Raw genomic sequence first — 27,150 nt, 5'->3', positions numbered from 1 at the left:
GTGCACGGGGCTGACACACAGTATGCAGGTTGTTGAAACTGAATCAGGTTGCAATGCTGCTGGGGAAAGATCCAGGAAGGAAAGTGAATCTTGAACTACAAGGTTCCTTTTTATTTTAACAGATCGTAATTAAAAATGAGCTCTTGGGGAGCAGTTACATTGCGTTCGGTCTAGAGCATTGATTTCTGTTGATTTTCTTGATTTTTTCAAAGTCAATTAAATAGGAAAAAAACCCGGGTGCGCCTCAAATGTCAGAATTCTGTTGGTACTGTACAGTAGTATAGGTTGTACAGGACTAATACGTTGATGTTTAAGTCTGCATTTCATTGGAGACCCTTTTCCCCATAGTGATGGAAATGAGACGTCCAGCACAGTTTGAGCCAATCCAGAATTTACTATGAATCTGAAGTTTACATTACAGTGCAACAGTGCTTCTTACCTTGACATGGTGGCTAATTAAGATCGTACTCAAAGTAAAACCTGCAGTGGATCAAACTGCTCTGCAAAGGGATTCTGCACCATAGAGTGAGGAGCTATCTTTGAAAGAGCGACTCTGGTTCCACAGAAGCATATGGGAGCTGTCCCAGCAGCTCAGGAGGTGGATTATATCAGGGTTATCTGCAGGCAGCGGGGCCTTGACCTGGGGCTTGTCTTCTAACAGACACCAGAGCTGTGTGGTAGCATTGTGTCTTATTGTCCCTGGCAGCGCATACAGCTTATCTAGAGAATCGCTTATGTTGTCATGAATCTTGTGAAGGACATTGTTTAGCACGTCATATTGAATATCAGAATCTAGCTTTATATACAGCAGAGACAACCTGCCTGTCTGTTTATCTGTCGTATGTGACTGATACATTTACAGTACTTTTTTTACATAGATGACTGCTTATTGTGATTATTTGAGCATAACTGTTTGCACTTGGGCATGATGTGCTTTTATTAAATTTGTCAGCATAGCCCAAACCCCCTTCCTGCTTTTGGTGCATGACTGTACTTGTGGTTCTTTTGGAAAGGGAGCAGGTGAGTGGATTCCTGGGCTCCTGACACATGCTGGCTGGTAAATAAAGCACACGTTTTCGTATATCTTATCATGCTGCTTGCTAGATCTTATCATGCTGCTTGCAGTGAGACTCCGTCTGCCAGTTTCAAGGTGTTCCAGGTAGTTCTGTGAAGAGCTGCAGTTTGATTTCTGCAGTACAGTAGTTTGCAAAGGAACGATCTCCTGTGTTAAGATAGTGCCACAAATCATTCTTTGAGGAATGATTGGTGGTACAGTGCTGCACACCTTATAGGGGACGGGACTGTCCTCACTGGAACAGAGCTCTGCACTAATGTTTATGAAGCTTATACAGTAGCACTGAACGCACAGAAGAGTCTGGACTCCGTGAACACCAGCTTCCTAAAACCATATTCAGCATCATACAAATATTGCTGCATCCTGAATCAACATTTAGGCTAGTAATATAAAGGCCTGTTTTATTGCCTCAATATAAAATATGTTATCAAGTTATCAGTAAACTCTTTATTGCAGTTATAAAACAAAAACATCATGTCATTTTCCACTGTAGTTCAAGGCACTGTAAAGCTACTAAGAGAACAAGGATAGCCTCGTAAAAACACAAACAGACAGCTACCATAACTGAACACTGCATACAGATCTATGTGTTGTAGCTAGCTAGCATGCAGTGCTAGCAGAAATATGATCATGGATGTGTTTCATAGTCCCAACAATTGTTGACTCGTCTTGGTAGCTCCACCCAGAGCCGTATATAGAGAGAGTTTGGCCAACCTTGGTGAACAGCCACAGGTGATTGGACAATCTCTTTCATGTGACTTAAATCAGGCAGTACTGTACATTCATTTACATTGACGATTAACAAAAACAAATAAAAATAGTGTGTATATATATATATATATATATATATATATATATATATATATATATATATATATACATATATATAGTAGTTTTGCCTATTGGAGCAGTTAGCTGAACTGTAAACAATACAGTAGTAGTGAGTACTATTATAATGTCTATAGGCTAATCCATTAGGCTGCCAGGTTGCCTCATCTCATCTAGACTTTAACTGGCTCCAGTACTTGCCAGACACTTTCAGACAGGACCGGATTTTGAAGTTGCCCTTAAATTGAAAGTAATATGTCCTAATCTGCACTGACAAGGATTTATTTGTACCGATTCTCCCAATCAAATAAGAACAGCGATCAGCTGTTCACAAGTCAGATCAGAACCAGGAATAGTGAACAGCTGATCATTATAGTAATTTGTATTATCAACTAATACAAGATAAAAATAAACTTTAAAATATTGATTAAAAACCAATCTAAAATAAATACTGAAGAGGGTGTTGCTGTTTTTATTTTTATTCTTTAAGCATTGCTGACAGTTGTCCGAACTCTCTCTATATACGGCTCTGGCTCCACCGGTTCAGTAGACGATGCAGTCGGCACTCTGAGTAGAGTCTTAAGGTTTATGGTTTGCATGCCCGTCTGTGAATGCCAAGGAGCAGTGTGCCACGTGGCATGAGATCTGAAAGAGCTTGGTCCCACTTCGTGCTACACATTGATGTGTTTAATTGGTGCCCATTTACTGTTGTATGAAGTCAACACTAGATTCACGTGCTAGCATCCTGGGCTGATGTGAGGCAATTTCCACAGTGTTCCCTCTTCTACACTTTCATGCAGTCTGCATCAGACTGCATGCTCATGACGTGAAGGCTCTCATTAAACCTGCTGTTCTTCAAGTATCATGTTGTTTCTCTGTAAAGTAAGTGTGGCATGTTCCCCCATGGATTTTTTTTTATATATATATATATAACTGCAAAAGTGAGCACCTTGATTGCTGTTTGTAGTGCTTCTGGTAAAAATCAACCTCTTTTCTTCAGTGTTGCACAGATCATTGTTCCCTGTCTCTCATGAGATTACGTACTGCATCACACCTGAACACAGTTGTATTCTTTGAGTGTCTCATTCTACCGCGGGTGGAACCCTTTCTAAACCCTTCCCTTTCTCTGGCTTGGCCTTGCCTCTCGTGCCATGTGCAGACAGTGCAATCAAAGGCTGCATGTTGCAGATGACAAATACCAGGATGGGGAAAAAAAACAAAAAAACCTGTTTGTCCTGCTTGACTGCTTTAGTTTTATATCGGGTTCACTCATCTCCCTATAATTGGTATGTGTTTGTTCTTGTTTTTTTTGTTTTCTAAGCTTGTCAAGGTGATCTTGGCCACACCCATGGTCTGTGTGACTCATAGTGTAGGTGTGAAGCCACCTGCAGGGCTGTGAGCAGCATCACTGTTGAAGTGCCACGTCTTATTAATGCCAGCAATATTAGCAGTATTGGCATGTTTCAAAGACAACACGATCGATGACAAGTTGCTCCCTGGTACCTAATCACTTCACACTGTGCTGTAGTGAAAACTCACTAAGCTGCAGTTAGGTGTACCCTACAGTCCTGGGCACCAGGAGCAGGGGCGGGTCAATTCCTGATTTTCAATTCCAATTCCTTTATAAAATCAGTTCATTTTAGAGACATAATCACGGTTGTGATTGTTCAACTGCTTTCATTTGAAGCCAATTGAATTGACGAACAGTGACTTCAATACAAGTCATTTGTTGCCACTGTGAGAAGCTTGTTTTGATACTGCTGATTTGTAGTTTTGATTTTAAAAAGGAATTGAAAATATTGAATTTTTGAAATATTTTCATATCTTGAATGAATGTAAAACAAATAAAAGGTGAAATATTCTCTGCAAAAGAAAGCTAATGGTAGATGTGAAAGTGCTGGTCTCATGGTCGCAGTGTCTGTGGATGGGTTGGTACAGTATGTTATTAAGTAGGTGTGCCATGATCTCATAACCTTGATACCCCCCCCCCCCCCCCCCCCTCTCCTACTGTTTGATTGGGAACTGGATCCTGGAATGTTATCTGTAATGATCATTCTTGTCTCTCTCCTCTCGTTTATCATTACAGGCCAGAAACATCCAGACTGGGGAGCTGGCAGCAGTCAAGATGATCAAACTGGAGCCAGGTGAGCTGCTTCTAAACCCTATACAGATCTGTGCTTTCAGGTCAGGGGCTCTTGGTTATTTTACGTTTGTTCATTTATTAGTATCAGCTTTTATTATTTAATAGGTTTTCCAGAACTTTAAATCGATTTGCGTTTTGGAACGCACGCTCAAACTGAGAAAGACGAGCAGCAGGTCTGGAGTACAAGGGAGCATGCTTGTGTGAAGGAAGTGATTACTGCTGTTACAGACCCTGACCCCTGCCCGTGACACGAAATACCAGCTCTACACCACACCAGCCGACAAGCATGGCTGTCTTGCACAGTGTTTAATGCATAGTTATTAGATGCAGAGGAGTTCATTTCTATTAGTCTAAACATTAAAATGGTTCATTCAGTCTTTTCAAAAGCGACGTGTCATCACTAGATACGTCATTTTATGACAAGAGTGAAGTGCTTTAGAAAGGTAAGAAGTTCATTCATTTCCAGCATTTAATATAAATTGCATATTATTATTCATGACGGATCGTTTGTAGAAGGACGTTTACAGATTTGTTGAGACAAGGTGACGTCATCTCCCCTTTTAGAAGAAAAGTTAAATACAAGAAATATAGTAACATTTTTATACCAGTTTTTCTTAATGTCTCTGCTTGTGATATACATTAGCAAAAGAGTAAATTCAATTCAATTAGCTGTGCATTGAATACATCACATAAGTTAACACAGTAAGATCTGTGGCTCAGTAAAAGGGGAGGTGTTTTTTGGCAGTATTAGTTGATCCCAGTACTGGCCCGCACCTCTTCAACTAGCTGACTCTCAAGGAGAGGGGAGAGAATGTTCTGCTTCTCATCTGTTCTGCCAGTTTTCTTCATGTCTATGGAGCCAGGCCCATATTTACAAAATATTTTTTTCTGCAAAGCAAATAAATCCTGATGAATGGGTCTAAAAGGAGAGAGGCCAAGGAACGCTGAACAGTTTCTTGAATTTAAGGATTCCGAAGGTCTCCACCAGCGAGGTTCTGGGTGCAGTATAGTGGCTGCAGCATGCAAGGGCTGCTGCTGCCCTTATCTAGGAAACTGAGTGAGGGCGAGCGAGCCTTTCTAAAAGCAGCACCCGAGAGCGAGGAAACGAAAACTTACTGTGAGAACGGAAGTGGCCAGGTTCTGTGGTTTCAGCACTGTGTGATATACGTTGTTTTTAATCTTTCATTTGGTGCTTTGACTGCCCCTGTAAAGATTGAATCTGTCTGCGGAAATAGCACGTTGTTTTTTTATTTTTATTTCATCTCACAAGTGCAGTGCATCATTTGTGGATAAACAAAACTGAGGTGTGTCCAGTAAGCATTATATATAAGTACTGTAAGCATTGCACATAGCTACTGTACAAGTACTGTAAGCATTTCAATAACATACTGTGATGAGTTGCACCTGAACAGGTGTGCTTTGTTTTCATACTTTCCAGATAACTAATTTCTCTTCAGTTATTTGTAATTGAATTCCATCCTTACAGTAGCTATGAATACTCAACAAATACTAACATATAATGATGCAAATAGATGCATGAGCTGTTTTGTATGAAAATGTAGTTACTCCTTTGGTTTCTGAGTAGACTGCCTAAGCTGAGAGAACCTGAAATACAAGCCATGAGGGCCAAGTTTTTTTTTTTGTTTTTTTTTGGTTTTTTTTTTGCATTACCTACACCAGCGTTATAAATTGTGATGGCAACATAAAAAGACCACATTCAATTATTGTAAATTACGTTTTTGCTTGATTTTATTCTTATAAAAATGGTCTGATATCGCACTCCTGTTGCATAAGCGCATGTGCCTATTCAGTGGTTATACTGTAGAATTGTCTTCGGGAACACAGTGTCCTTTTTATAGTAGCAATGAAAGACACTGTAGATCTGTTTCATGGTTCTAGCTCAGCCCTTTGGAGGTAGAAAGCAAGCTACTCTGCTCTCACCCTACTTGTGGTATTCTGTGTTTTGCAATGAGGTTTCTCTGTGCTTGTCAAGGATATTTGTGAATAGGAAGTCATAACTCTGCTGTGTTCTGATACAAAACCAGCCTCGTCTTCTGTTAGCGCAGAGTTACCGAATGGGGTTTCCTTGTGCCAGTTCTGCAAACAGAAAGCAAGGGTCAGAACGACCAACACAGGTGTACTGCACCTGCGTCATATCTTACTGTAGGTAACTTGGGGAAGACAAACGGTTAAGTAATACAAAATAAAGTTCTTGTGGTCTCACCGCAGTGTTTGAAATGGTATCCCACAGCTTTCTGATCAGGTAGGCGATCATGTTACTGAAGACAAGCCCGGGTTCTTTTTTTTTTGGAAGGGGGAAGGGGGGGGGGCTTTAGGGATAGGTTTTGTATATCCTGGCAATCTCAACAATACCCAGTGACTTGAGAAGAAGAGGCTAAAATGATCTGCCTGCTAATCTGGTATGAAGATAGCCCAGACAGAAATAGACAGGATGTGTCTGCATCAAGGAGCTGGTCATTAAGCTGGTGGTTAGTTTGACTGTGTCTCTGTTCTGGGGCTCTTTGTCTAGCTTACTGCCCCTTTATGGCACTGGTTGAGACTGATTCCAGCATATCTAATCTTTACTCATGTGCATTATTCATCTATAAAGGGAGGTCTTGTAAAAAGAGCCCTCTTTTATAGGTGTTTTGACACTGTGATGCTAAAATGAGCTGATCTTTTGCCAACGTCATGCAAGTATCAAGGACATTTACGGGTGGATGCAGAGCTACAGTGCAAGGTTGATCCTTGTATTGTTTTTCATTGTGGCTGCATGGGCCCTGGCGAGACATTTGAACGCAGATCCCTCCCCCAGCTAGTGTCTGATTGTGCAGAAAATGACATGACATGACAGTGAATGCACAGTGAGTCACCAGCAGAGAAGCACAGTTACACAATCGCAGTGGGACAGGCAGTGAGGGAGTCGGTTTAACGTCATGAGTGGAGCTTCCTCGTGCCAGGTTTCAGAGCTGGGGCTGACCGGCTGATGTGCTGTCTGATTACTGCAAACTAGATTTCACTCTAGCATCCTGGACATTGTGGCATCATGTGATATTGCTGGATCATGTTGGAACTATGGTTAATGTGTACCCAGTAGCTGGTGTCGTTTGTTTTTTGTTTGTTAAACATCAACCTAGGAAATCATCTAGTAACTAAATCAATTGATTTTTAAATCTCCTTTCTATCGACTGGTGAAGCTGCAGTATGTACAGTAATACAACAACACCTTCCGGTTTCCAGTAAAGAGAATCCATAAACATTGAAGCCTGTTGACATTAAAAGTTTACAGTTTCTTTGCGTTGTAAAGTTTACTGTCGCTATGGGAACCAGTTTGACTATTTATAAAATGGCAAATGGTAATTATGGCGGTGACCAGGTAACACTTTTCACTTTTTGTAGTTTGGAGGAAGGAGCGGCTGCTTCTCTATGGAAGGAAATAAGACTCCCATTGTATAGCGGTTTGATCCATTCCTGATTTTACTATGAGTACAATAAGACACATCTGAGCTTGTTACCTACACACAGTGACTCATCAAGTTCATATTAAAATCTGGAATGGGTGCTATGCAATAGTCCTTCTACTACCTGGCAAAATGAGTCACGAGGAGAGGTTGAGGGAATTGAACTTGGAGTATTTACTGTAGTGTTGAAAGTAAAAGGATTAGGGGAGATCAACGTTTTTAAAATCCTAAAAGGGATCAACAAAGTCAACTCCAGTCAGTCACTATTTTCAGCCTTAACACAGAAACCAGGACCAGAGGTCACTGCTTGGAAGGTGAGTGGAGACGGATTCAGGACAGACCTGCTGCTCCCTGCTTTCCTGCTTCTGCTGTAAAAGCACACACTGCCTCACACTCTTTGAAGCAGCTCTGTTGAGATTTGCAGTGGGTGATGGTTGATAGCTTTCTGGAGCATTGTGTCATCCTGAGTGCACTGCAGTGCATGGAAGGGAGCACTGCCTGGAATTTCCATGCTGTGGATGAAGAAAACGACATGGTTCAGTCTGTTTACAATGATAGGATCTTCCCCTTCACACACACACACACACACACACACACACACACACACACACACACACACACACACACACACACACACACACACACACACACACACTGTAAAACCTGGAATGAATCGAACTGCTATGCAATTTCTGTGACGCCCCCTTCCTTGTGAATACTGTATCAAGAATAAAGACCTACTGTGTTAGAATGACAGGAAGTAAAATGCATGAAAAAGCATTTCATAAACAAGCAAGCATTTCATTTTAATAATACCCAACATGCAAATAGCTTCCATGGTGGTGCTTGTCCACCTGTATAGACATGATCTTACCTGAGGCTAGGAAATGTGATCCCTGTATCCAAGTGGTCTCGGGGGAGTTACTGCAGTAATGGAATGACTGTGAGAATCAGCACTGGGGCTCTTCACCTGCCTGCAAGCCTGCCCTGCAGCACTCAGCTTGTGTGCACTTAGTAGTATCGGCTATAGGGAGGGACTGCTTGAAAAGTAGTGGCCATTGCTTTGCATGGAAGCAGAATGTATTTGCATTTGTTGGGATTTCACTTCATACCCCTCATAAGAATTATAAGGTAATGCTGCATGCCTGGTGTTTACAGGGCTTAATTATACAAATACAGGGGAAGCATGTTCTGTCTTCTCTTCCACTGTCTAATGTATAATAATAGAAAACATTTCAATGGATTTGTTTTAATGGGGCCCTTGTTTTCTCTGATAACTTGGAAAGAACTTTACAACACAAGCTGACGTGATCATTTGAACACTTCACTGAATCATGAGTTCATTATAATGTTTTCTGTTAATAGTTAAGCATTTAAAAATGACGGAGCAAAGACAAGTTTCAGGTCTCTTATTTTTTTCTTTCTTTTCTTTTTTGTATAAAGTCAAAGTGGGTGGGAAGTTCTCTTTTTTTAATGCTTGACATTCTGGTAATTTCTGTCTAAGCTCAGCAATGTTGTTGACGTGCCTCCCACATACTGTCCAAGCTATCTGAAGAGCAGTAACAGTTCTCAGTGTAAGCCAGGGCTGCTGTGTCACTATTACAGTATATTTGATGCTGACTGGGACTGATCGCCACTGAATCAGTCACCAGGTCATACAGGCTGTGTTCTTTTTGGTACATGACAGAAATATTCATATCCTTTTTATCATTACAAATGGAAGCATTGTAGAAACTTGTCTCATCTGAGATCCAGGCAACTGACCAGCGTGTCAACTACACCCCCCCGCGAACTCTAGCCCTGTAAAAAGTGAATACGCTGCACAGCTCTGCATTCCGCACAGTGCTGCCAACCCCACCCCCACCCCCCCCCCACACACACACCCCCGCGTCACATATACTGTAGCTACCTGGTCTTTGAGAAAGTAGTCAAGCCTAAATGTACAACTCTTTTGTATTTATTTTTCAATTCCTGTACCACTTAATTTTTTTTTTTTTTTTTTTTAGACCAGCTATTCACTCATTTTTGCATTAGATCCTAAAACTTGTAGGCTTACTGTATCGCTGACTTCTTTTCATTATAGTGATAGAAATCAACTGTATTTAGATCCATTGGGATTTTTATAGTCCACAAATATTCTTTAGTTTGTGTATTTCCTATGAAAACCACAACTGCTACCAAACAGCTACCTGCAACGTTACCAGTGGTACTGTAGCTGCTGAAGGCATGGTATTGTTACTGGTTAATGTGGGCCAGCTGGGACACTGCTAATATAACTGTAGAGTATGCTATTGGAAAACCTTCATAGGTTTGCAATACCATTCAGAGAGTCAAGCATATAGCGCTGTGGGCTCTTTAAGAACGCACTGAAATTCCAGCGCTGGGAGTAAGCAGCAGGGAGAAAAAAATCTGTGTTTGGATCTTAAACTAATAGGTTCCAGTGCAGAAGCTTGCTGCTCAATTGGTAGCAGATGCTGAACATTTTTGGCGTGCGAAGCGCAGTGTGCAGGTTTATGCTGTTTTGTACCCTGCTCTGTGGTAGATATAAATGTTACTGTTGCTCCAGAATTGAACCTTCCACCCCCAACCCCCTTTCTGCATCTATAACAGCCTCTCTCCTGTGTAGATCCGTTATCCACAGCTGCACAGCACCAGCCTGGCTTCAGGAGAAGGCTTCCTTGTCAGGCAGCTCCAGTCTTACTGTGGCTTCTTTGTACTGCGCTGTATGAACTGCCTGGCACAGTAAGAGGAAAGGGGAGCTGTAGCATGGAGCAGCAGCTCCAGTGAGGCTCCCTGTACTACAGGATACAGTGCTGCCCTCACACGTTTTTGGGCCCAGGACAAGTTTTTAAGTTAGCCCCCTCACCCCGGGTCGAGATTATTTTCATGTCATTGCTGTTATTGCTTGTAAGTAAAAGATTGCGCACAGCAACTGCACGTTCTTGGAATGCGAGGGGTTTAATAACTTTCCGTGTGGTAGGAACGCCAGCATTAACTTTTCCTCTCGGCTGTAAAAAGAAATCCCGGTTGTCCCCTCACTGTGGGCAGCACTGACAGTATGCTATTCTGCTGTACAATCAGTTCCTCATTATTTGGATGCTGCTATTCCAGATTTGTTGAATTAGGTGATTAAATACAGGTCTGTAAAATGCAACTTCGGCCCTCTGCGTTTGGCTTCAGCTGGATCAGTCAGGTTTCTGTTGCTGAGCTGTCAATGGGATCCTTTGTGACATTTTGTTTGTCCAAACTTGTTTTGTCGCATTATAATCAGCGGGTTGCTGAAACAGCCCAGGGGGGTGTGGTCGAAAGGCCTCCGTTCCTTTGATGCAGTAGTGTATTGTATGTTCTCCACATGCACATTCCTCAGTCTGTTTTTCATGGTGTGTTTGGAACCGCTCATGGGGAAGGCATGAGGACAGTGGGTTTGGAGGAGCAGGATCTCTGCTAAGAGCTTGTTTATCACGATCAGTGCAGGGTGTTGTGGTGACATCATCAACCTGACTTTTATGAGAAAAACCACCAGAGTACAGTGTTGATGAAAAACAGTGGTACAGTAAAAATACTGAACTAAAGAGAAATCCGACCACAAAGAGAGATTTATTTACATCTTTGGGAAGTTTCTAGAGAAACGGGCCAAATGTAAATGTAACGAATATTAATATCGTAATACATACTGAAGAGGCTACAATATCATTTACTGCAAATGAGATATTGGCATCGGTTCTGTTTACTGTAGATGCATTCCTGTTTTATTAAACATGCTCACTCCAATCCCCAAGCTCGGTTACTGTTAGTGGGTGTGTATCTGCATTGCAAAGCTGCAATATTTACTCGCGAGGAAACCAGACTCCTGCTGTTTTGTAATCCTGCATTGATTGTTACTTAAAGCGCATTCAGCTTTGTTTTTTGTTTTTTGTGTTTTTGTTCTTTGCGCCAGTTACTAAGTTGCCTAAATTGTTAGCCATTTCTAAAGTCAACATTTCATATTTTACATGCAACTTGATTGAGAACAGGGATGTGTGTGTTGGCTTCTGACTCTGTATCAAGGGGCAACACTTTTTGCCTGCTGTTTCTGAAGTAAAGCCAGCTTGAAATACAGAGCGACTACTTATAGATGCCCGGGATTGAAATAATACTCCTCTTGCATTGCGGTTGGATCCATTCCACCAGACACACCTACAAATGAAGCTCCTGCCAAACCCTGGAATAGACCATACCTTTAGCATTGGGAACCTTATTTCCATCCCTGAGTGAAGTGTAAAATACAGGTGCTGTATGAGACTGTATATCTAAAGCTATCTCCATTCTCATTTCCAGGAGATGACTTCTCCATCATCCAGCAGGAGATCTTCATGGTGAAGGAATGCAAACACAGCAACATTGTCGCCTACTTTGGCAGCTACCTCTGGTAAGGTCCTAGCCAGAAACTCAAAGTCACCTTGTGCGAAGCTTACTAGACTAGAGCGAGCCTTGAGACTTGAGTCCTGCCCTCTAGTGAGTGCAAAGGGAGATGCATTTGGCACCATTGTGAACAGAAAGGTATCCATTATGTATTGGTAATACCTTGTGTACAGCGACGGGCACTAAAGGGTCACACCTGATGCCAGGTGTTTGCTTTGTTTGCGCTGCATTCCCCTTGCGTCACTGGCTGTGCAGAAATACAGGCTACATCAGGTGGGATGATTGCAGCAGAGTGAAAGAAAAGACATCTGATTGTTACTGATATTGGATGGGTTAATTTGATTTATAGCTCACATACAGGACTGCCAGCACTGGATCACAGCACTTCATGGAGAGAGTAAACTGGGATTTGCACACCTCATCCACTGGGGCTCACTCTGCCTTTCATTTGTACAGACTGGTCAGGTGGCTGTGTGTATGAACTATTTTATCGTAAAGGTATTTTAATGATTTGACAATACAAATTGAAGCAGACCAATATAAAAATATAGCTCTTATTTGACTAGCTATTCTGTACTTCAAGTGGAAGTATTTTTAGGAAGATTTTTGAATTGATGGTGGCACCTTTAGCCCTGTTGTAGTTTTGATTTTAATATTGATTCTTCAATTAAACTGGCTCATAGCCTTTTGACAATGAAAGTACAGATCCGCCAGGTAAAATAACCCCTGAATTCATTGATTTAATATACAAAATGTACACATTGTATTGCTACTATTTTATTTTAAATATGTACTTGTGGTATCAACAGAATACTGAATGATCGTTGGTGAGGTACGGTTTTTATTCCCTTAGGAGTATGTCCTGAGATAAACCACTCCCCTGTCAGGGCTCCTGATTTACTGGGACGACATCCTGCGGTGGATAAAAACTGTACAGCACGTGACTGAACATGCAGTATCCGCTATAGAATGTGTGTGTGTGTGTAAGAATTGAATTGAACAGGTTCATTACAAGGGTTATATGTTGGTCTGTACGACTCATATTGGCACATCCTGGAGTGGTCAGATCTGGACTGTTTTGTAGCAACCTTAAAAAATAATCGACCAATGCCTGATGGTCCAGTATTGTACTGTTCTGTATCAAGGTTCTGTTGAATACAGCAGATACTTGTAACGCCTGGGCTTGAGGTCATTCACTGGTATGTTATTGTAGATGATAATTACCTGAGGCTTTATACTGTAGAACTCAAACAGCAAACACTGAACAGATCCCAAACAGCGTTGCATTCATTTTGACTGGATTTATTAGGACTTGCTTGGCAAGAAGTGGAAACCCCATGTGTGAATGTCGCCATCATTTCTGGAAACAGTCTTTGCAACCCCCTGTTTGCTTTGACGGTTTAGCCCACAGTAAAAGTTTGTGTCATGTCCTGACTCTGAAGCAGTGAGTCATGAGCACCGTTCAGTTCTAGCGAGTGAAACACCTGGGGCATTGTAACTTCAGTCAGGTATCTGTTATTATGGCAGATCGCTAGCGGCTCGGGGGGTGTGTACAGCATGTGACAGTAACAGCTGGTTTCATGTCTCCTCTGTGCTTTCTCCAAACAGCCGGGAGAAGCTGTGGATCTGCATGGAGTACTGTGGAGGAGGATCACTGCAGGATATCTACCAGGGTAATGTAGCCACCCCGCTCCCCTCTCTGCATATTCAAATAGAGGTAGAGGCTTGTAGAAATCCCTCATCAGATACAGTGGTACTCCATACATCCCGAGCGGGTTCCACACTGCTCCAGCTTTCTTTCCTTGCACGTTGATTAAACTGATCAGGTGGCGTGGTGCGGCTGCTTCCCTCTTTTCATCCGAACCTGAAGTGAGATTTGCTGCTTTCATCCTGCTTTCACATTCCTGAAAGAAAAACTCCCAGTATTGATCAGGCAAATCTAAAGCTAGAAGCTGTTTGTGAGGTGTGCAGGTGCATCAAGGCTGTGTGATTCAAACCGTGTGTATGGGTGTCAGTGTGTGTGTGTGTGTGCGTGTGTCAGTGTGTGTGTGTGTGTGTGTGCGCATGTCAGTGTGTGTGCGTGTGTGTGTGTGTGTGCGCATGTCAGTGTGTGTCAGTGTGTGTGTGAAGTGCTTTGAGGTCCTGTGTGGATGAAAGGCACATTATAAATGTGAGTTCAATGCCATTTATTTCTGTCTTTTTTTTGTTTTGTTTGCTTTTCTAGTGACTGGACCTCTTTCTGAACTGCAGATCGCCTATGTCAGCAGAGAAACCCTGCAGGTAATATCCTCTCCAGAATATTTATCAGGTGTCTGGTTTAGATGGGTCACAAGAACTGTGGTTTAGTCAGATGGTCAGACCAATTTCACACCAATTTTAATTAAACTGAAACAGGTTTAATTTAAACAGTGTCAATTTTAAGTTTTTCAAAACTTTTTATATTCTAATAAAACATCTACTTAAATGTTTGAATATTTAGCAAAACTTTTTATTAACTTGCATATCATTCTGCTTTAAAATAAATACTATTGTCTGGTAAGATTTTTTTTTAATGTTTTCAGGGCCTTCAGTATCTACATAGCAAGGGCAAAATGCATCGAGACATTAAGGTAATTCCCTATGCAGCGGATCATGTGATATGTATTCAGGTGTTTGTCCGGGACGAAGGAAGTGTGCTGAGCACACATACAGTGTTGCAGAAATCAAATTTAAAAGAAATGTGCTCATCATTTTAGTTTTAAACTATGTGTAATATTTTTCATGGTTAAATAAAGTGTAATTTCTACCCATCAGGAATGGAAATGACTCCCATTGCTTCGCAGTTTAATCCGTTCCTGGTTTTACTATAACACACCTGAGCTTGATACCTAACCTATACACTGTGGCTAATCAAGCATGTATTAAAAACTGGAATGGTTGAAACTTCTACGCAAGAAGATTTCCATCCCTGACCCATTCAAGTTTATTTTATCTATAATAAAGTTTCAGTTTTGTGTTCAAGTTGTGTGCGTGTGTGCGTGCGTGCGTGCGAGTCTCTCATCCATACTTATGAGTTATTAAGGAGCGCAAGTAGAATTAATGTCTCTGAATCGAAAATGTTAAGGCATGGTGAAAAAACCACAGGAAATTACAAATTACGTCATGACCTCAGATTCTGATGTGCTGTGCTGGTAAAGACAGCTGAATTCGGAGCAATGGTTAGGCAGAAAACAAAAGCCTTCTGCAGCAGACATCAGTGGGCCTTATCGTGGTCTCGCAGGGTCTGTCAGTGCTTGACAGATCACCCTGGGCTCCGCTGAGTCCTATCTGCACACAGAGGCTTGCCTGTATCCTGTTTGCTACTGCCCTCCACTGCAGGATGCAACCACCATGTATTCAGAATTCTCATTCAGCACTGTCACACATTCATTCCTTCTGCCAGTGTGTTGTCTAAACTAATGACCCATTTTAAAATGGGGAGAGCTATCTTTGTAATACTAGGCTACATTCATCATATAGGACTTTGTTCTTTACATCAACAACAATACGACACACCTGGGCTTGTTACCTCTGCACTCTGGCTAATCAAGCTATTAATAAAACCTGGAATGGGTGAAACTGCTATGCAATAGGAGTCTTATTTCCATCCTTGTTGCTACTGGATTCTTGCTACCATTTTTACTGTATTGTAGTCTAGCTGCAACTTATGCTGCAAAGCCAATCCACTTTTAATCTTTGTGCCCTGGTATAGTTATTGACCCATGTGTTTTTGTTTCTTTGTGCCCTGGTATAGCTGTTGACCCATGTGTTTTTGTTTCTTTGTGCCCTGGTATAGCTATTGACCCATGTGTTTTTGTTTCTTTGTGCCCTGGTATAGCTATTGACCCATGTGTTTTTGTTTCTTTGTGCCCTGGTATAGTTATTGACCCATGTGTTTTTGTTTCTTTGTGCCCTGGTATAGCTGTTGACCCATGTGTTTTTGTTTCTTTGTGCCCTGGTATAGCTGTTGACCCATGTGTTTTTGTTTCTTTGTGCCCTGGTATAGCTACTGACCCATGTGTTTTTCTTTCTGTCCTCATACAGGGTGCTAATATACTGCTCTCTGACAATGGGGATGTGAAGTTAGGTGAGGTCCTGAGCTGAAACTGTTCAGCATTTCATTCTCAATGGTCTGTGTTGATGTGAAGTGTCCGTTCTACCGCTAACGAGGTTCTTTCTGTTCCAGCTGATTTCGGAGTTGCAGCCAAAATAACAGCGACCATCGCAAAGAGGAAGTCCTTTATCGGGACTCCGTACTGGTAACAATCTCTCTGTTTTTTGTAGCTGACATTGTTAATTTATAATCCCTGATGTTAATAAAGCAACTACAATGTAGTGTAACCACTCCCTCAGGTCCCATATTTTCACATATCCGATGGACTCCTGGAACCAATACAGTCCGATATGGCAGGTACTTCTGTATTTGTGGAAGTCCTGTAATATGTATACTCTATTACAATAGGTACTGAAGCCTTATCACTGTATAAACTTTACAAGTGTCCTCATATTGAGCTCAAAACCCTCAATAGAATTGCACTGTTCTGTTGCACTGCCGTTGCTCTCTTACTCTCTTAGTATGAACAGAGACTCTCTCTTGGCTGACTCGTGTGGTTGCACGGCGCTCCAGCTTTTCTTGTTTTGTGTGGTTAATGTAATCCCTGTATGGTGGGTCTGAGTGGATTAAAGGGGTGTTGGATGCATCGCTGGTTGAGATGGCAGGGGGGGAATAACAGTGAGTCCTTGGCTGTTCAGACCTGCAGGTATAAAGAGAGCCTGATGTCACCTCTGCATGGCGCTAGATCAGTTTCCTACACTGACATGCGTGAAGTCAGTGTTTAAATAACAAGTTATTTATAGACCTCAGCTTGTGTGTGTTGCAGTTCAGTTCTCCAGATAGCAGAACTGCATCCAGACTCGGCCGATAAGAAGGAGAGCTGCTGTCCTCTGTATTCTTTCTCCAGTGTGTAAATATGTGTAATGGCCCTCAGTGCAGCCCAGTAGTGTTGCATCACATTTCCAGTAAGGTGGGTGGGGGAAGCGGGTGGCTGATTCATTATAAGGAAGAATCTTCTCACAACCATCAGTAGTGATGCACCATGCACACAATGAGAGTGTGCTTTTCTGTCTTTTTGTAAACTCCATGGGGGATGAAAAGCCACACTGTATAAACTCATTTCTGTAGTGTGATCGGAGCATGTGGCAGGCAGAATGAATGTATTCATGAGCTAGTAAAAGCTGCAGAGCTCTCCCGAAGATCAGGCTGGACTGTGAACTCCATTAACAAAGCTTCTTTATTTAAAGACTGTTTTCCTTACGACTGTTTGCAAATGTTTTCTGATGTGTGACTGTTTAGAAAGGTCTTAGAATGGTTTCATCTTATCCAGTTCTGACACAGTAAAATATGGGATAACATTTTAATAATGCATTGTGATCTTTGGAGCAGGTAACCTGGCCTCCATTGCCCTGGCCATGCCCCAGCTGTGAGACTAGAGAGAAGCAGATTGATTGGAAACCAGATAACCCCGTTTCAAGTGACATCCTTGAAATACATAATGGGGTGTTGTGTTCATCCATAACTGCCAAACAGGCTTGAGTAAACAGAAGCCTTACAGTATGAGCTGTGTCTTTTATAAGGACTGGCACACCCTTTGTAACATTTTTATGTGTCTTCTAGACTGATTGATTATATACTGAATGTTTTGCTTCCCAAAGGATGGCTCCTGAGGTGGCTGCAGTGGAGAAGAATGGCGGTTACAACCAGCTGTGTGATATCTGGGCCGTGGGCATCACCTCCATCGAGCTGGCAGAGCTGCAGCCGCCCATGTTCGACCTGCACCCCATGAGGTACACTGCTTCAGCAAGGCTGGGCAGCCTGTCTGCATCACACCTACATAACATGCAGTCAACACTCAGCATAGATCATGGCAGGAGACCTTGAGTGCTTCACTTAAACAATGTGCTGTTCTGAACTTTCACCTTTTGATACCTCTTTGTACCATGTCTGGTATGAAACCGCGTTGTGGCAATATCCATGAAGAATTAGCGTGCCAGTAAATATGTCATATATGTATCTGTGCTTTTTCAAGTTGGCCATCACAGTGATGGATTCATGAAACTAAAGGACTGTGACTCTGTAATAGAGATCATATAGTCCATGCAGAAATGTGTACTGTAGCATAATTAAAATCACTGTCATAGTAAATATCTCATTAACATCTCATTAATATCGTGCTTCTTCCTTTTCAGAGCCTTATTTCTAATGTCAAAAAACAGCTTTCAGCCACCCAAGCTAAAGGACAAAACTAAATGGTAAGCACAACTTTCTTTACTCCAAAATTAGCTGTTGATTTCTCAAAGTAAAATAATCAGTTTCTACTGAACTTGTATTGTGTATGTTATATGTGTATAAATGTCTTCATTATATATTATTTGCATTTTCTGTTGCAGGTCAAACACATTCCATAATTTTGTGAAAGTATCACTGACAAAAAATCCAAAGAAAAGGCCCACTGCTGAGAAGCTGCTCTCGGTAAAGATCTCCCAGTCCTGGTTTGACATTTATTAATAGCTATTGATACTAACAATACACACAGACTCCAGCGTGGTGCGGACAGTGACTTCGATTTCCCAAAGTTACAGTGCATTTTGGTCATCTAACCGGAACCATAAACTCAAGACATTTCACAGATTACATGAATTTGCTTAGTAGTGCTTGAGTTAAAGGAAGTCAAGTGCAGCAGCCAGGTTCATACTGTATCCAGTGAAGAGCCATGTTCTAGAAGAGAGGAGTTCCAACCTTGTTCTTAACTGTTTAAACCTTCATGCAGGATGTAGCAGTTTCTAATGTCATTGTACATGTTAAACCTGGTGCAGAATAGCCCTCCAGCGTTGCCCACCTGTGTGTGTTGGAATAGATGCCTACATGGGGACGGGGTCCTGTAATGAGAATGGGCTGACGTGTCTCCCTTCTGATCCTGCCCCCTCTCTAGCACATGTTTGTCGGACAGACTGGGCTCAGTCGCAGGCTGGCTGTGGAGCTGCTGGACAAAATGAACAACCCAGACCACCCTCCCCATTACAGCGAGGTGGATGATGACGACCTGGAGGTAAGGCAAGAGTTTGTGTTTGCGAACGAAACAGTAATCCACGATCACAATGTATTACCCATTCTCGATTTTATTTATGGAACTGAAAACGTATTTGCAGTAATGCACCTCATTTTGATTTTGGCCAATTGGCACGCGTCGCGTTGCAGCTGTGATGCAGTTCTGCTAATGTTTATTCCTTTGTAGGACATTGCTGGGTTGACGGTATAAACACCATTAATATCTCTTGACCTCCCGGCCTCCTTGTTTATTGTTGGAGGCCTGCCTGACTCGGTTACTTGCCGTGCCTGGTGTCAGATCTCCTTGGCAGGGATTAGAAAGTGATGGCACCGGCGACTGAATGGCAGTCTTTGTGCAGCTTGCTCCCACGCTGTCTGTGGCTGCAGTGCTCATGAAAACGAGAAGACCCAATTAAACCTGTACTAGATAGACAGGGATGTATTTAACTAGGGAGCAAATTGGTCACAACAAATGTAAACTTCAAACATCCATGTAGTTTTATTAAACTGGCAGTCTTCTGTTTAGCAGTCTCATTAATCAGTTTGCAATGCCTGTGAATGTTCACATATAGCTGTCAGAAAAGAAGTTGTGTTGCAAGGTTCCCAAGTGGTTCATCAGATGATATTTCAGCATGTCCTTTCTTCTAAAGGAGATGAGCCAGAGGGGTTTAATGGACCCCTTAAGGGTCTCAGTGGTGCACTGGGTCATTGGTCTGTATTCAACTGAGGTTCCCAACAAGAACAACATTAACACGCCATTCTTTAGTTCATTGCTATGAGGATCCACCTCTGCAATTTGATTTTCTATTTCATTATCCAGCTTCCCGTGGTTCCAATTACAGTAGTTGGGTAATCTAGATATCTCTTGTAGCTGATTTTTTTTTACAAGTCAAACCAGCAGTGTCCATCACTGAACTCTACAGCAAGAGTTAACCATCAAGTAGATTATTGAAAGGATTTAAAACATTTTCATCAGTGTGTTTTTGGCTAGCCTTTTTGCCTGTTTTGTTCAGAGTGGAATACATGTGTCTCAGATTGAGCAGTTTGTTCTGATCTCTCTCTAGCCTCTCTCAGCTGTTCGGCACACCATTCGTTCCACTAACAAGAGCTCCAGAGCAGAAAGGACGCGCTCTGAAATTAACTGTAAGTGTCCTGGGGGTTAGCGGGATGTCTTGTGCTTCTTGCATGCGTGCCCTTCTTAGTGGTCACACTATATATATCAACACTGTATGAGTATGTATTCATCGCTATGTCTACACTGCACTGCCACTTATTAAATCCAACACAACTGTCCTGCTTTACTGCATGCTGTCGCTCAGCTGAATGTTTAGCTGTGAGAAGGACAGTGGATATGCTGTATAGCAGACAGTCACTGATTTCAGGGTTATTGCTTCTCTGTAAACACTAGACATTTAACAAATGAAATAGGTTTCACAGTTAAGTTATTGAAATGAACAGGTACTGGGATTTGAACAGTCAGGCCCCTGCTAAAGCTACTCTGAACTCTCATTTGCACTTATCACAGCAAGAACGCATCCTTAGATTTACTTCTTAGGTTTACTGTTAGGAGGAGTTCTTCATGCAGCTATTGGGAGACTTTGTGCTCAAACCCCCTGGCTCCTGATCATTTCAATAATAAACTTCATTGAGGGGAGTTCTGAAACTGGGTGCAGGTCTAGCGCGAGTTTCTAACCATGTGTCTGTGTAGAGATCTCCCTAGTCCTGGGTAACAGTCTCTGGTCCAGAAAGGAGTGAGGCAGACTGCTGAAAATAGCCACGGTCCTTGGAGGAGGGGTTACTGATCAGGGGACCAGCCGTTCCAGACAGATTACATTTCTGAACACATGATGTCACACAGGATTGTTTTTATAGGAAAACACCCAGAAGTCGCAGCTCACATGATTCAATTTCCCTGCCAGTGTTTCTAGTGATCAGATATTTCCTGCATGACATATTCTGAAGGGTCTAGTATACAAACACGTACAGTGAAGAGAATAACAGTGACGCTCTGAAAACCAGGCACTATACTCCGATACCTGCACATTCATCTGACTCGTACAGTGAAGAGAATAACAGTGACACTCTGAAAACCAGGCACTATACTCCGATACCTGCACATTCATCTGACTCGTACAGTGAAGAGAATAACAGTGACGCTCTGAAAACCAGGCACTATACTCCGATACCTGCACATTCATCTGTCCATACCACGGAGGTGATTGACTGATTTATACTGTATTTAAATATGCTTCAGTGGGGAAGGTTTTGAGCTCTCTGTATGAATAGTTAACAGTGTGTGTCTAACCCATTATATCAGCTGGCACTGACAAGCCTGGCATGAGAATTTCTCCTTATTTGGCATGTTTTTGAGAACTTGTGATTTGCAGTTAGTCTCCTACCGTTGCTGTATCTTGCACTGTTACACACTTAGAGGCTTTAGACTAGAGCATGACAAAAAACATTTACAATCAACTAATATTGGGTCTGCAAGATACTCTTTGATACCTGTCAGTGTTTATCTGGTAAGAGCTGCTGGTTTTCACGTCTCAGTTCAATGGTGTGTCTCATTTTCAAGACGCTGTGGCTTGCTGTACTCAGGAGCTCCACGTCTGAAGCAGTCCAGCCTATGTGTTTTTAGGAAAAGTTTTGAAATACTATACTGTACCCCAGGGGTGACCAAAGTTGGCCCCTCCACTCCTGGTCTTTGTTCCAGCCCTGTTCTAAATTGTTTAATTGGACCAATGAAACCTCCATCCAGACCCAGAAGTCGTTCATTATATAATTTAACCTGTTATCCCTGTGACTGGACACCCCTGCTGTACGTGGAACTCCATTACATCACAGTACACAAATCTGATTGTTCCAACACACTATATTATAATCAAGACCCTTGTTTACAAAACTCCAGTCCGTCCCCAATATTACCGGGAAATGTAGTTCACACTGGAACAGGAGAAGCTCTGCAGTGGCTCCTGTGGTCTGTGCTGACCTCTAGTGCCTGGAGGGTGTTATGCCAGCAATGCACACTGTTCCGAATATCATTTTGTGTCTGTTCTTTAACAGTTGACAAGGTGCAGTTTGAGCCTCCGCTACGGAAAGAAACTGAAGCTCATGCCGAGATGGTAATGTAGACTTATATATAAGTGCTCTAGAGATATAGAAACATTCTCTGTCAATAAATAATACATTCAAAGTTAAAAAAAATATCAAAAAATCCCTCGACTCCTGTACTGTATAATCCTTCCTCTTTTCTTGTGCTGGATTGTATTCAGAATCACCTGGCCTGGATTTATTTGAAACACTGGAAGTCAAACAACACCTGCATGTTCCCTGTTAATGTTCTCCATTTATTGTTAATATTGTAGTTTTGGTTCAACCTTCCCTTTTAAAATTCAGTTTAAAAACTAAATCCTATCCAACTTATAATTGCAGGACGTGACCAAAGACAACGACTTCTCTTCCCCGTGGAGCCCTTTCTCAGACGGAGGAGTCAGCAGCAAGTAAGAGAATCTCAATAATAAGTGACTGTCTGGTTTAGGTGCTCTGAGCCTGGAGTGAGCAGCACGGCTGATCCTTCTGCAAGGGAACTCGAGGCTCCGAAGGGCAGCCTGTGAGCACCCGCCCCCTGCCGTTTCAATCGGGTACCTCCAGAGACACATTCTGCTTCTAACTGGTGTGTGCATGGGGTTCAGCACTTTACAAGAACACTGCTAAATACTAAAACCCCCTTAGAAAATGTCTGGGGTGAAGCAGACATTTGGCGTGTCTTGGTGCTTAATTGGGGTAGCATAGCAGCGGCTGATTACTTTAACCCTTGAGTTTTATTCAGGTATTGTTTTCTTGTAGATTACTGTGCGTTCCAGTACACAATGAGGATTTTACCATTAGTTGGAAAAGGCTCACAATGACCTTGTAAGGATGAGCTGATGTGTGTTACCTCTCTGGGTTACAAATGTGTCCATCATCCATAAATACTGTGAAGCTCCTAGCAAAAGCCTGTGCCCCACTAAAAGCCCAGGTTAGGCAGAGATACCTGGCAGTGGCATTGTACTGTGAATATTAGTGATTCCTCACTATACACTAGCATTGCCAGTGAATCTGAACTGCTTCCTCAAATGCAACACAGTCCCTTTGTCTGATGCAAGCTTAGTGGTGTGTTGTACCAGACACTAACAAGTTATATACAGGACAAGCCCTGTTGTCAAATACAAATCTATGCTACATTGAATGAGCCATTGATATCAATGGCAAGCCCAAGATTTTTTGTTAGATTTTAATACTTAGAAGTTTGATCATCAAAAGACTTAGGCTTGCCAGCAGTTAGATATGGATGACATTTTCATGGACCGGTTTGTTAGTTTTAAGAAGAATGCTTTGGAAGGGACTGGCTTGCCCTTTTAGTTTGTCTTGGCTTCTCTTCCCTGGGTATCTGCGATGGAGCTGCTAATCAGGGATGGAAATAAGACTCCCATTGCACAGTGGTTTGATCCATTCCTGGTTTACCTATGTGTATCCTGAGCTTGATACCAATACACTGTGGCTAATCAAGCACATATCAAAACCTGGAATAGGTGAAACAGCTGTGCAATAGGAGTCTTATTTCCATCACTTCTGATGCTAGGAACTTTGCAGCATATTCACTTCTGCCCTACCCAGTGCATTGGTGATAATTGGTTAGTACCTGCCACTGGTCTGTTAATGAGCGCTGAACATAGTGTCCCTGTGCTTTGACAGTGTTTCCTTCTTCTCCCTCTTCTCTCCCCCTGCCCAAGGAGCCTTCTCAAATGCGTAGAGGAGGAGTTGTTTCAACGGTAACTCTCAGCCTAACTGTGCTGTGGTGGTGCTGGTGGTGGGGGTAGCGGGAGCTCCAGTGCTTGTGTTGTGATGTGCTCTGTACAGCCTGGCTGCACATTCCACCCCATGTGTTGTGGCTGTAGTTTGGACAGTGGTCTTTCCTAGCTCTCTCAATCTGGCACTTAAGTGCTTTGTGATCGCTTGCCTGCACTCAATTGCACAATCATTCAAACAGGCCTTGCCTTGTGTTCCAATGTTACGAACGTCACACACAAACAGCGCATGGGAGACTGTGTAGCGCATTGCAGTCTGTAATAAATCTGTGATATTGGTGCGCAGCTGTTTCAAATTCTTGGGGAATAACCATACAGAACGTCATCAACGCTAACAGTAATCATTGCGTCTTTCTCTAGTAACCCTGGAGCATTTCTTTTTTCCTTTTCTGGTGGCAGCCTCCTCTTCAGTCATATCTTGCAATCATCATCTAACAAAACTTGAAATGTGTTTAAGTGAAGTATGCATGTCCTTTCTGTTTTTTAATGCACCCAGTTTAGTAAAAATGATTGTGAATAGTGTCCTTTACTAGCACATGGACACCCACTCAGCCTCCACTCCAGAGTGGACCAGAGCTGTCATGCTGGGCTTTCATCTCCTGCACACTAATCTACTGACACAGTGTTTCCAGGCACTGGTGAATTACAGGATTTAAGATGTAGACACATACTGCACCTCACACTGAAGTGCTGTGTGTTTTGTTAGGGGACCTGCAGAATTTTAGCTGTATTGTAGTACATGATTTCAAACTGTAGGGGGTGCTGTTGCTATACCACATTCCACTAAACTACCTTGGGCACTGTTTAATGAATCGATCCTCCTTTTGTTGCACAATTTAAAATTAAATGTGTAATATCGAGCAGTGGACTATACGCTATGTTGTGGAGTTGCTACTGTATTTAGATAATTGGGGAAAGCATTTAGTTCATGGAACAGAATGAAGCAGCCTCCTCTGACCTGATCTGAACATGTCAGAGTGCAAGTGCAGTGTGTTTGTTTAGAACAGGATCCAGGTCACATGGAGAGACTGGCACCGATCCAGGAAGTGTAGCAAAGGAAATGGGCAGCCCTTAAAACTCCATCCAGTCAAGCTTGTTGTACTTCAAACAGCAGGCTGGGTTTATAGCCTTGTGCAGCAGCAAGCTCAATTGATGATCAAGAGCATCAGGCTTTGTGAGATGTACTCTGGATACAAAACCGTACACACAGTCCCCCGATCCGTCAGCGACTGGCACAGTCTCCCCCAGCCAGGGAGACTTCATTGAAACAAAGAGGCAGCACAAGTACTGCCCAGAAACGGGCATTGAGATTCAAATGGATATTAATCCAAGCCAAGGTATTCCATCAGAGCCATCAATGTACAAGACTAGCTTGACTAGGTTAACTAGAGCACACTTTGAAAAGTGTTCTGAACTGGGAGAGAAAGACTTGTGCTTCTTTATTTGGGAGGCTATTTTCCTTTTTATTAGCAGAGGAGATTGAGATTGTGTAAGACAGTGTATAGCAAGGTACAATACTGAGCAACTGGGATTTCATTTTATTAACCCCCCCCTCCATTCTCTAAGTCTCTTAGCTATGATTTGCTTCCTGGTCTCATTCCATGTGTTCAGTTTGCATGAACAGTTGAGCTTGTTTTCACTGCAATCACTCCTGCAGCTTGTCTGAGTCGATTCAACAATGCTTTTGTAAGCAAAGGCTCTTGAGTGTGTATGTGTTGCCTCATGCACAAGCTCCTGCATGCACACGCTGTGCATCCAGCAACACACACTTCAGAGGAGTGAGAACCAAGAGTTTTTCATTTCCTTACACCTATTCACGCTAGCAACATTATGATCGGGAGCCCCTGTTTTTCTGAAGTTTTATTTCAGCAGCTTTTAGATCCAGTCAGAACAGGAAGTGATTTGGTGCCTGGATACAACAGTTGTTTTTTTTTGTTTCTTTCCCCCCCCAATCCATGGGGTTTGTAAAAACAAACAAAAAAAACAAAAAAAAAACGCATGTGTTTATTTTAATGAATAGTGGACGAGTGTAAAGTTTGCTAAACCCTTGGTTATCTTCCCTTTAAACAAGCCTTGCTGTGTATATATAGTGTTTATTAATTCAAATAGACCTGGAGCCGGTTAGAGATGAAGTCCCTGATAAATTGTGGATTTGTAAATCACAATGCCTGCCTGTGTGTCCCTGTTGAAATGGGTCGTAGTTTCCAATGTCTTTGTATAAGTGTATTATGAGAAGAATTCTTGGTTGCAGATAAAGCTACCTGTTCACTGCTCTTCTGTTTGGGGGGAGAAAATCTTGTGTAATACACGTCCTGAAGCAAAGGAACTGTCAATAAGATTGGTTTCCCCTTATAAAAGTATTGAAAGTATATAGAATTTCTACAAGAGCAGTGAAAATGTAAACCGTGGCTGTCCGCCACCACGGGGATAGAAAGCTATTAATTGTGCACACAACTATATAAAAGAAAGTCTCTGTACTCCAGTTGCAGGCAGTAAAAACACTATATATGTTAATTGTGTGTGTAAATGTGTACTGTTGGTTCATGGTGGGTGTACCTGGTCAAGGGGAACAAGGTCATGCCAGTGTTTTGCCCAGGAACAGACAGGCTTGGGGTCCCAGTATTTGTTGTGGGAGCAGCCACCCAACCTGCAGCCTGCAGTGTGTCCCTAGAGCCCTGTGCCAGCTGCTGATCCCTGTTTCTCATCCACTAGGGGCCACGTTGCACATCTGGAAGACGGGTTTGAAGACATGGAACTGTAAGTCCCCCTGAAAAGGGAAGCACACAGTTTGAAGACTTATTTAACAGGAGTGATATTAAGATGGTTTGACTGTAATGTAATGTATTGTGTTTTATTTTATTTTTGTTGTAGCTCAACCTTGAAACAAGGAATTCCTCCTCCACTACCTCCAAAGGTGAGTAACAGTGTCACACTTTCACACTGAAAGGCATACACACTCCCTCACTCACTAGTATTTTAAAGCTGTTCCCCTACCTCTCCTTAGCTTTGGTACCATTTCACCCCTTCCAGGTCTCTGTGGAGTTGTATAATGTGCTTTAGAAGGTTTGTACTGTGTGTCCACTCTTTATAGTACAGTAAAGTGTACAATGATTAACACTTTAGTTATATGGTAATACAATATTACAGATGATAACAGTTTTTAATGGAAGTTTAAACGTCACAATAGCACATCATTTCTCAAGACCAGGAAGCAAGAAAGAAAATGGTTAACCAAGCTACACGCAAAATCAGATTTAGATGAGTAGAGTAAA

General features: G+C 42.2%; 1 protein-coding gene across 4 annotated transcripts in view; it reads left to right on the top strand.

The window, feature by feature from the left end:
• LOC117413764 (mitogen-activated protein kinase kinase kinase kinase 5-like) overlaps positions 1-27,150 on the top strand; it is a 51,383-nt gene that overhangs the window by 8,267 nt on the left and 15,966 nt on the right. For 3 of the 4 annotated variants that reach the window (XM_058990556.1, XM_058990554.1, XM_058990555.1), the window contains 17 exons: positions 3,990-4,047; positions 11,825-11,915; positions 13,517-13,581; positions 14,133-14,188; positions 14,470-14,517; positions 15,971-16,013; positions 16,113-16,185; positions 17,639-17,770; positions 18,173-18,235; positions 18,374-18,455; positions 18,916-19,032; positions 20,096-20,174; positions 22,095-22,153; positions 22,464-22,531; positions 23,804-23,842; positions 26,591-26,635; positions 26,750-26,792. In XM_058990556.1, coding sequence (XP_058846539.1) covers positions 3,990-4,047; positions 11,825-11,915; positions 13,517-13,581; positions 14,133-14,188; positions 14,470-14,517; positions 15,971-16,013; positions 16,113-16,185; positions 17,639-17,770; positions 18,173-18,235; positions 18,374-18,455; positions 18,916-19,032; positions 20,096-20,174; positions 22,095-22,153; positions 22,464-22,531; positions 23,804-23,842; positions 26,591-26,635; positions 26,750-26,792 — 1,161 coding nt within the window. The remainder of the gene's footprint in view (positions 1-3,989; positions 4,048-11,824; positions 11,916-13,516; positions 13,582-14,132; positions 14,189-14,469; positions 14,518-15,970; positions 16,014-16,112; positions 16,186-17,638; positions 17,771-18,172; positions 18,236-18,373; positions 18,456-18,915; positions 19,033-20,095; positions 20,175-22,094; positions 22,154-22,463; positions 22,532-23,803; positions 23,843-26,590; positions 26,636-26,749; positions 26,793-27,150) is intronic. The other variant, XM_058990557.1, reaches the window with a different exon arrangement.

This window comes from Acipenser ruthenus, chromosome 18 (genome assembly GCF_902713425.1).
Source record: "Acipenser ruthenus chromosome 18, fAciRut3.2 maternal haplotype, whole genome shotgun sequence".
NCBI classification, from domain to species: Eukaryota; Metazoa; Chordata; class Actinopteri; order Acipenseriformes; family Acipenseridae; genus Acipenser; species Acipenser ruthenus.
This window is presented reverse-complemented; position numbering and strand designations above follow the sequence as displayed.